Genomic DNA, 10,354 nt, shown 5'->3' on the forward strand with positions numbered 1-10,354 from the left:
ATGATTGCCAGACAGCAGTGTGTCCGAGGCGGGCCCCGGGGCTTCAGTTGTGGCTCGGCCATTGTAGGCGGTGGCAAGAGAGGTGCCTTCAGCTCAGTCTCCATGTCTGGAGGTGCCGGCCGATGCTCTTCTGGGGGATTTGGCAGCAGAAGCCTCTACAACCTCGGAGGGAAAAAAAGCATCTCCATGAGTGTGGCTGGGTCACGACAAGGCGCCTGCTTTGGGGGTGCTGGAGGCTTCGGCACTGGTGGCTTTGGTGCCAGCGGCTTTGGAGCTGGTTTCAGCACTGTTGGCTTTGGTGGTGGGTTTGGGGGCTCCTTCAGTGGTAAGGGTGGCCCTGGCTTCCCTGTCTGCCCCGCTGGGGGAATTCAGGAGGTCACTATCAACCAGAGCTTGCTCAACCCCCTCCATGTGGAGATTGACCCTGAGATCCAGAAAGTCCGGACGGAGGAGCGCGAACAGATCAAGCTCCTCAACAACAAGTTTGCCTCCTTCATCGACAAGGTGAGCTGTGTCCTCGGCCGGAGAGGGGCAGTTAGAAGAGAGCGGTCCTGAGTCCTGGGGTCTCAGACCTGAGCCTGCCAGAGGTGCTGGGAAGACCACTGAACTTCCCTGGGCCCCAATTCTCCAGCTGTTGAAGGGGCATCATGACTTTGAGCCTTCCTTTTTGTCCCGTGGCTGGTGGGAAGGTGGGATGCTCAAGGCAGTTAAGTGTTTGGAATTCCCGAGACAGGCTGTGGGATACTGGACAAATCATTTGGCTTTTCTGGCTCTAGTCATCCCACCTATAAAGGGGGTTCATTATTTTTCTGCTTTTTCTCAGATTTTGGTTTTGAATATAGTGCAGTTAACTCCATTAATCACTTAATAGTGGCCACTTCGGTTCTTAGAACAGAAGAAAACTAAGCTGATTTTGCAAATGAAAAAGGGACTGGCTCCTATGGCAGATTCTAGGTCTCACCAGGGCCTTGGAAATTTACCTTTTTCATTCCTTTGACTGGACAAAACTGCTCATGTCTGGGTCTGTTCGAAGAAAGGAGACAGGTCTCTTTTCTTTTTGTAGCCCAACTTCCTTTTTCATGCAACATCTAGAAGTTCAAGTTCTTTAAGCTCAGTTACAGTCATGCATGACGGATGACAGTGAGCGGTGCAGCCCCAGAGAGCCGAGTCATCCAAAGATTGATGACTGGGTGGATGAGTGCCGCTCTTTGGTCCAGGTTGCCCTGGTTCACCAGGCATCAAAGTCTTAGGCAGCTTCGACATATGGGGCAAGAATGAACACTCTTGGAGTAGAATAAGGTGCATATTTGTTCTTCTTGCTAGTTTGAATAAACCCATAGTAGCTTAAAGAGGTTTTACTGTGACTACAGGACAGGCAGATATGATAGCAAAAACTCAGGGCTCTTTGATGCATCCTTGTCTCATCTCATCTCATTTTACCTTTTGGGGTCAAAATGTGATCCGTCTCCCTTACCTGCTTTCCTTTCAATTCTGAGGCTGATAAAGTGGAAATGTCATGCTAAGCTGCTGTCCTGGTTTGTCTGGCTAGATTTTTTCATAGAGGGAGGGAAAGTTCAGGGAAGTCCTTTGCAGAATGGAGTTTAGGTGAGACAATGTGTACAGGGCCTTGGTTTTAAATATCTATACTCAGTTGTTCACAGGTTCACAGGGACATACCAGGTCCATTGATAAGTAAGCTTATTTAAAAAATCTGTGCTGATTTTATCTTTCATTTGCCTTGGGTCAGGATCACTTTGAATGCAAGAGCCTCCAGACTGTGATGTCTCCTAATTTTAATTTTTTATTTCATAGAAGTTTAATGTTCTTCTCTGGAGCGTTGGGTGCCAGTGGTTAGGAAGTTGTTCTTGCTGCACTGTCAGGTCCTGCTTCTCTGGCTGTGCTCTGTTCTCTACAACCTATGTGACCCCCTTGGTGCTATGGGCTCAAGAATGGGGCCATCATGTCCCATTATGGTGCCCTGGAGATGCAACATAGTGGCCCTACTTGGGTGGTTCTTGGGCCGTGTGGTTCCCTGGGATTGACTGGGTTGGTGTTGCCTTGGCTGGCCCTCCTGCCACACTTCAGGCCCTCATCAGTTGGCTGGCACCTTTATCAACACAGGTGCGGTTCTTAGAGCAACAGAATAAGGTCCTGGAGACCAAATGGAACCTGCTCCAGCAGCAGACGACCACCACCTCCAGCAAAAACCTTGAGCCTCTCTTTGAGACCTACCTCAGTGTCCTGAGGAAGCAGCTAGATACCTTGGGCAATGACAAAGGGCGCCTGCAGTCTGAGCTGAAGACCATGCAGGACAGTGTGGAGGACTTCAAGACCAAGTAGGTGGGGAGAAAGGAGGGGATGCCATCTGACACGTGTGCCCAGCCATGCCCAGGCTCCTGGGGCTCTCTCCAGTGGCTTAGAATCTCAGGCTCTGAAGGGGACTAGGAAGGCCCTCTAGTCTGTTTTCCTACATCCACATAGTCACGTTTTCTCAGGGTGAGGTCTGGTAACCACAAGTTTTTCCAAATGGAAATTTAATGATAGATTCAGGGATTTGGGTCTGCCATATATGAACAAGATCAGAACCCAAATAGATGAAAAGCAGTATAGTATGGTTAGAAGAATACAGGCTGTAGAGACAGATGGAGGTGGTTTGCATACTGAGTCCTCACTTACTAGCTGTGTGACCTTGGGTAAATAGCTGAACCTCTCTGAGCTTTGGTTTTATTCATCTTTGAAATGGGGATAATATTCCTAATTTATGGGTTGTGAGAATTAAATGGAATTAAATGAAATAGAGAAAGCATGTGGCATATTTCAGGACACAGAGGGACACTGAATACACGGCAGCTCTCATTAAACTCACTATGGGATAGGACTGACAAAATAAGTACCAACCCCGTCTCTCAATTCACTCACCCACCAAACAAAGGGAAATGGAGTGTGCTGATGACATTGCTGAGAATTTAATCTGCCAAAATGGCCAAAAGGACAGCCCTTTCAGGGACATTAACTCAACTACATCATTGCTGGGTTTTCTATCGAAAACAGTCTCTTTAAAATTTGGTTTTCATGTATCTGAATAAACCCTGGCCTAAACTGGTACTTCCTATATTCAATGAATGTAGGTTAAATGAATATCTGTATGAATATGGGAAAAGTAACTAATTACGTGGATATTTCCAAATTTGTTTGGAAATGCTTGAAAACAAGCAGCAGAGATCTGAGAAACACCATCTCACTGTGGGCTTTTGTCTTTTTCTCCCCGTGCCCACCTCCAGGTATGAAGAGGAGATCAACAAACGCACAGCAGCTGAGAATGACTTTGTGGTCCTCAAGAAGGTAAGAGATGAAGGATGATAGGGAGTGCCCTCAGGGTGCCCCTTCCCTTGGGGAGTGGTCTTTGGCTGAAGTCATGGGTTTGGTCCATCTCTGCCTCATCTCTGCTTCACTTGGAACTATCTAGATCTATACAGTCAAAGAAAGTGGGTAACCAAACCAGGTTCTAAGTAATTAAGTTTGGGAGGAAAGCCTATTTGCTTTTTTTTTTTTTTTTTGAGATGGAGTTTCACTCTTGTTGCCTAGGCTGCATTACAATGGCACGATCTTGGGTTACCGCAAGCTCCACCTCCTGGGTTCAAGCGATTCTCCTGCCTCAGCCTCCCGAGTAGCTGGCATCACAGGCATGCACCACCACGCCTGGCTATTTTGTATTTTTAGTAGAGACAGGGTTTTTCCATGTTGGTCAGGCTGGTCTCGAACTCCCAGCCTCAGGTGATCTGCCTGCCTCAGCCTCCCAAAGTGCTGGGGTTACAGGTGTGAGCCACTGCACACAGCCAATTTTTATTTTTATAAATTCATGGGGTACAAGTGTAATTTTGTTACATGGATAGTTTGTGTTGTGGTGAAGTCAGGGCTTTTAGTGTATCCATTGCTGGGATAACATACATTGTATCCAATAAGTAATTTCTCATTATCCTCCCACCCCTCCCTTTTTCAAGTCTCCATTGTCTATCATTCCACGCTCTATGTCCATGTGTACACATGATTTAGCTCCCACTTATAAGTGAGGACATGGAGTATTTCTTTCTGTGCCTGAATTATTTCACTTAAGATAATGGCCTCCAGTTCCATCCACATTGCTGCAAAAAGACATAATTTCATTCTCTTTCTATGGCTGAGTAGTATTCTATTGTGTATATGTATCACATTTTCTTCATCCAATCATCGTTGATGGACACTTAGGTTGATTCCATATCTTTGCTATTGTGAATTGTGCTGCGATAAACATGAGTGCAGGTATCCTTTTGTTACAATGATTTCTTTTCCTTTGAGTGGAATTCCAGCAGTGGGATTGCTGGATCCAATGGTAGTTCTATTTTTAGTTCTTCGAGCGATCTCCATACTGTTAGAAAAGCCTATTTGGATAATCAGCTTCCATGTCTTCAGGTGGCTCTAGGGGAAGAATATATAAAATAATTGGTCCCCCACCAGCTCACCTGCTGCTGAATAGTCTTTCCTAAATGCTGCTGAGAACACCTGTAGGTGTCACTCACTGCCCCGTCCCCCTACTGGCATTCCTGCTTCTCATCTCTTATCTTCCTTCCTCCTCTGCAGGACGTGGATGCTGCCTACATGAACAAGGTGGAGTTGGAGGCCAAGGTGGACAGTCTTAATGATGAGATCAACTTCCTGAAGGTCCTCTATGATGCGGTGAGGGCTCCATCCTCCCCTCCATTCAGGGAAAGGGAATCCCCCATCTGTGACGCTGCTGGTTGGGATTCACAGTTCTTTGAAAGGACTCCAGCTCCCTTATTTTAGGGCAGTGGATTCTTATCAAGGTCATGCATAGAAAGATTTGAAGTGGGAAATTCAACTGGGAGATTCTTTTTTTTTTTTTTTTTTTTTTTTTTTAATTATACTTTAGGGTTTTAGGGTACATGTGCACAATGTGCAGGTTTGTTACATATGTATCCATGTGCCATGTTGATTTCCTGCACCCATTAACTCGTCATTTAGCATTAGGTGTATCTCCTAATGCTGTCCCTCCCCCCTCCCCCCACCCCACAACAGTCCCCCGAGCGTGATGTTCCCCTTCCTGTGTCCATGAGTTCTCATTGTTCAATTCCCACCTATGAGTGAGAACATGCGGTGTTTGGTTTTTTGTCCTTGCGATAGTTTACTGAGAATGATGTTTTCCAGTTTCATCCATGTCCCTACAAAGGACACAAACTCATCATTTTTTATGGCTGCATAGTATTCCATGGTGTATATGTGCCACATTTTCTTAATCCAGTCTATCATTGTTGGACATTTGGGTTGGTTCCAACTCTTTGCTATTGTGAATAGTGCCGCAATAAACATACGTGTGCATGTGTCTTTATAGCAGCATGATTTATAGTCCTTTGGGTATATACCCAGTAATGGGATGGCTGGGTCAAATGGTATTTCTAGTTCTAGATCCCTGAGGAATCGCCACACTGACTTCCACAATGGTTGAACTAGTTTACAGTCCCACCAACAGTGTAAAAGTGTTCCTATTTCTCCACATCCTCTCCAGCACCTGTTGTTTCCTGATTTTTTAATGATGGCCATTCTAACTGGTGTGAGATGGTATCTCACTGTGGTTTTGATTTGCATTTCTCTGATGGCCAGTGATGAGGAGCATTTCTTCATGTGTTTTTTGGCTGCATAAATGTCTTCTTTTGAGAAGTGTCTGTTCATGTCCTCTGCCCACTTTTTGATGGGGTTGTTTGTTTTTTTCTTGTAAATTTGTTTGAGTTCATTGTAGATTCTGGATATTAGCCCTTTGTCAGATGAGTAGGTTGCAAAAATTTTCTCCCATTGTGTAGGTTGCCTGTTCACTCTGATGATAGTTTCTTTTGCTGTGCAGAAGCTCTTTAGTTTAATGAGATCCCATTTGTCGATTTTGGCTTTTGTTGCCATGTGCTTTTGGTGTTTTAGACATGAAGTCCTTGCCCACGCCTATGTCCTGAATGGTATTGCCTAGGTTTTCTTGTAGGATTTTAATGGTTTTAGGTCTAACATATAAGTCTTTAATCCATCTTGAATTAATTTTTGTATAAGGTGTAAGGAAGGGATCCAGTTGCAGCTTTCTACATATGGCTAGCCAGTTTTCCCAGCACCATTTATTAAATAGGGAATCCTTTCCCCATTTCTTGTTTTTGTCAGGTTTGTCAAAGATCAGATATCAACTGGGAGATTCTTAGAACCAGATGTGATCTTGGTCTTAGAAGGGGTGATTAGATCTAAAGAGTGCTTGGAATAGAATTCATTGCTGTCTAGCATTTTTTCTGGGGAAATGGATCCATTCCCTTCCCTTCCATCCAACACACCAGCACTCACTGCATTAGAGTGGCTTATGGTTCCTGGGGACCAGTAAAGACCAGAAGCATTGCTCTTCCATCCTGAACTGTCACAACCACTTGATTTCTACTTAGAACTTTACCTGTCTCTCCCCTTCCTACACATTGTGAATGCCAGCTCTACTCCTATCTCAGCCTGTATCAGGTCAGTGAAGGCTTTCCTGGGGGGCTGATGTGAGACATTTGCCTTGCAGGAGCTGTCCCAAATGCAGACCCATGTCAGCGACACGTCCGTGGTCCTCTCCATGGACAACAACCGCAACCTGGACCTGGACAGCATTATTGCCGAGGTCCGTGCCCAGTACGAGGAGATTGCCCAGAGGAGCAAGGCTGAGGCTGAAGCCCTGTACCAGACCAAGGTGGGTGGTATGGATCTCTCAGGAGATGGGGCTGGCTTTGGGGCTCTGCTTTTGATGTCTGTGAACAGGTGATCATTAGCTCAAGCCCAACAGAAGTCAGATATGAACAGACTCTCCCAGGCATCGTTGGTCCTGGTCTGATTTGAAACTACTTGGCATTTGGTGTTATTCTTGCCACCTGATGTGAACAGACTCAAACAGGCATTGTTGGTCCTGGTCTGATTTGAAATTACTTGACTTTTGGTGTTATTCTTGCCACCTGTGGCAATTCTCACTGAGTTCACTTGAGAATGGACCCTACCCAGATGCCCTTGACCCCTGGTTCTCTGTGTCTTCTTGAGTATTAGGTCCAGCAGCTCCAGATCTCGGTTGACCAACATGGTGACAACCTGAAGAATACCAAGAGTGAAATTGCAGAGCTCAACAGGATGATCCAGAGGCTGCGGGCAGAGATCGAGAACATCAAGAAGCAGGTGGGTGTCACTCCCTTCCAGATGGAGCACAAGGCCAGGGGCCTCAGGCAGACATCTCCAGAGTGGACAAGCAGATAAAGCTTCGGGCCAGAAGACCCTGAACTTGTTGCTGGGAATTCATAGCTCTTTGTGCAAAGCATACCCAGATTTTTTCAGCAATATCCTAGTTGGCACACCATGAGGCTCCTATGCATAGGTTTCTTGGCTCTTCTTCATGGGTTTTTGCTCATCTTTATTTAATCAGTCTGGTGGAGGCATTGGTGGGCTATGGCTGGAGTGAATGAGATGCGTAAGTGTCAGGGAAAGTGGGCAGAACAGATAGAATCTTGACATCCTAACCCAAGGAAAGCTGGACCAGGGGAGGGGACAGGTGTAGAGGCCTTGAAGGCAGGGCACTGCTGACCACATATCTAATGCCTTTGTCTATAGTGCCAGACTCTTCAGGCATCTGTGGCTGATGCAGAGCAGCGTGGCGAGAATGCCCTTAAAGATGCCCACAGCAAGCGCGTAGAGCTGGAGGCTGCCCTGCAGCAGGCCAAGGAGGAGCTGGCACGAATGCTGCGTGAATACCAGGAGCTCATGAGTGTGAAGCTGGCCTTGGACATCGAGATCGCCACCTACCGCAAACTGCTGGAGGGCGAGGAGTACAGGTGAGGGGTTAGGCAGGGTGTGAACATGAGGGCTAGAGAGGTCCAGGGCCATGAGCTTGTGCCTCTGCTGAACTGCAAGCGTCAGTGCTGTGCCGGTGCATTACGAACCAGGACAGCTCAGCTAATAGGTTCACACTGGACCCTCAAACTCAGAGGCTGCTCAAGGATAAGAGAGGTGAGTGAGGCGTGCTTATTGAACGAAATTCTGTGCTCCCTGAGGCTCACTGCCTTTTCTTTCCCCCACAGAATGTCTGGAGAATGCCAGAGTGCCGTGAGCATCTGTAAGTACCTTCCACACCTGCTGTAGTTGTTCATTCACCCGGGTCTTGGCTGAGACCCCTGGGGTGCTGGCACCATTGGAATAACTGTGTCCTTTGCGTCTTTTCTGCAGCTGTGGTCAGCGGTAGCACCAGCACTGGAGGCATCAGCGGAGGATTAGGAAGTGGCTCCGGGTTTGGCCTGAGTAGTGGCTTTGGCTCCGGCTCTGGAAGTGGCTTTGGGTTTGGTGGCAGTGTCTCTGGTAGTTCCAGCAGCAAGATCATCTCTACCACCACCCTGAACAAGAGACGATAGAGGAGACGAGGTCCCTGCGGCTCACTGTGTCCAGCTGGGCCCAGCACTGGTGTCTCTGTGCTTCCTTCACTTCACCTCCATCCTCCCTTTCTGGGGCTCATCTTACTAGTGTCCCCTCCACTATCCCATGGTCTCTCTCTGCCCCAGGATGATCTTCTGTGCTGGGACAGGGACTCTGCCTCTTGGAGTTTTGTAGCTACTTCTTGATTTGGGCCTGGTGACCCACCTGGAATGGGAGGGATGTCAGCTGACCGCTCACCTCCCATGGACAGAGAAGAAAATGACTAGGAGTGTCATCTCCAGAATTATTGGGGTCACGTATGTCCCTTCCCAGCCCAACGCCATCTCCCGCTAGATCCTGTATTATCCATCTACGTCAGAACCAAGCTACTTCTCCATCACCCGGCAGCACCTGGCCCTGCAAGCTTAGGACGAGAACCACTTAGTGTCCCATTCTACTCCTCTCATTCCCTCTTATCCATCTGCAGGTGAATCTTCAATAAAATGCTTTTGTCATTCATTCTGAGCAATGGTCTTTTTTCCCTGGGGAGAGGTCTCTAGAATCCTGTAAAACTAGATAATTTTGGTGAAGGTGGATGCTTGAGGGTGTGAAGGATCTGTTCATACAGATCTGGGTCATCGACTAGTTTCTCAGGTCTCTACTTCTAAGTTGCTCAAATTATTGGGGGGAGAAGTACAGTGTACAGAGGCTGAAGGTTGCCTACAGGGCAGTTGCACAGATTCAAGGGGCATCCAACAATTATACACACATTGTCCATTGTAGGGCACCCTGGGGTAGCACCATTTCAATGCTGATCCTGGAATAAACCTGGAGGGAAGGGGTTTAAGCCTGCAGGTGGGGGGCATTTGATAGGTGTGAGAGAAGCAGGCCAGGGGTCTCTGCTGAATATCGAGCAAGAAGTTATGGAGCTTATGAGAGTGCTTATACTCTGTGTCCAGCAAGGCCTCCCTATTTTCATGAAATTCCATGCATGGGGCTAAATCTCACTGGCCCAACAAGGCTTTCAGGAACCTGTTCTAAGAATCAACAAGGTCACGGTTGTTGGATTGTTGGAGGGAGGCGTGCATGCGCGTCATTCTCCTAGAGTTTTCACCAGCTGCTTACTTCCCCAGCTCCTCAGGGGTGCCTGGGGTTATATCTGTGGTGCTGTCCCTGAGTGGTGAAGAATGTTGGAGGTGGAGCAGGTCTTGTGGAGCAGCAGTGGAGGGAGCTGCCCGATTACAGAAGCGGGGAGAGGACAGTCAGAGGTGGGGGTCTGGGTAGAGCCTTTGAGGACACCCTTTTTCTATACTGGACCAATTCCAAGTACCCGGAGCAGCACAGTCTCCTGTTTTCCAAAGATTTCCCAGCTCCTGCTCTGCAGTCTGACCCAAATCAGTTTGCTGCAGATGCAGAATGCACTCTTTGCCTTGGCCACCCAACTGTGCCTCACACCCTTGACTGCCACAGAGTTCATTCAGACTCCAGTTCCTTCAGCCCTGTGTCCATGGGGCCTAATGGTGTCCAGGCAGAAAGGCACATGGTTTGCCCAAGACCAGTCTTTGCCCATGGGATTCTCGTGCAGATCCAAGGTAGGCTCAGGGTTGTTCTGCCTTTGGGAAAGCGGGGACAGAGTAGCAAAGGGTTAATCTCTGGGGCTTGTGCTCTCTGGGCAGGGGACTTTGCCAGGAGCAACCTAGGCTCTGTCCTTCACCAGCCTGGTCGTAATGTCCCTATTGTCTTAGGGCTCGTTGAGCCCCATGTGTCAGTCAGAACAGGAAGCCTCTGCAGCTGCATTTGGCGGCTTTAACTTCTTCCAAGGGCTGCACTCCTCCCCTGCAAAATGCAGATGGGCTCTTTTTTTTTTTTTGAGTTTCTGGGAGTGGGGAGGAGGAGTTAAGGGTTGAAAGTA

General features: G+C 47.7%; 1 protein-coding gene across 1 annotated transcript; it reads left to right on the top strand.

Annotated features, from left to right (window-relative positions):
* On the top strand, window positions 1–8,441 carry KRT4 (keratin 4). Its single transcript, XM_055247165.1, has 9 exons — window positions 1–504; window positions 2,122–2,336; window positions 3,282–3,342; window positions 4,618–4,713; window positions 6,581–6,745; window positions 7,093–7,218; window positions 7,648–7,868; window positions 8,115–8,149; window positions 8,260–8,441. Exons 1-9 carry the CDS (start codon window positions 1–3, stop codon window positions 8,439–8,441), a joined length of 1,605 nt encoding a protein of 534 aa, XP_055103140.1.
* Window positions 8,442–10,354: the final 1,913 nt, after the last annotated feature.

This window comes from Symphalangus syndactylus, chromosome 17 (assembly GCF_028878055.3).
Source record: "Symphalangus syndactylus isolate Jambi chromosome 17, NHGRI_mSymSyn1-v2.1_pri, whole genome shotgun sequence".
NCBI lineage: Eukaryota > Metazoa > Chordata > Mammalia > Primates > Hylobatidae > Symphalangus > Symphalangus syndactylus.

What these genes read in the sequence shown, in the direction of transcription:
- KRT4 (XM_055247165.1), top strand. Translation starts at nt 1, where the DNA reads ATGATTGCCAGACAGCAGTGTGTCCGAGGCGGGCCCCGGGGCTTCAGT. An exon ending in TGAAGGTCCTCTATGATGCG is followed by an intron (nt 4,714 to 6,580) that starts GTGAGGGCTCCA and finishes TTTGCCTTGCAG; the next exon opens with GAGCTGTCCCAAATGCAGAC. An exon ending in CTGGAGGGCGAGGAGTACAG is followed by an intron (nt 7,869 to 8,114) that starts GTGAGGGGTTAG and finishes TTTCCCCCACAG; the next exon opens with AATGTCTGGAGAATGCCAGA.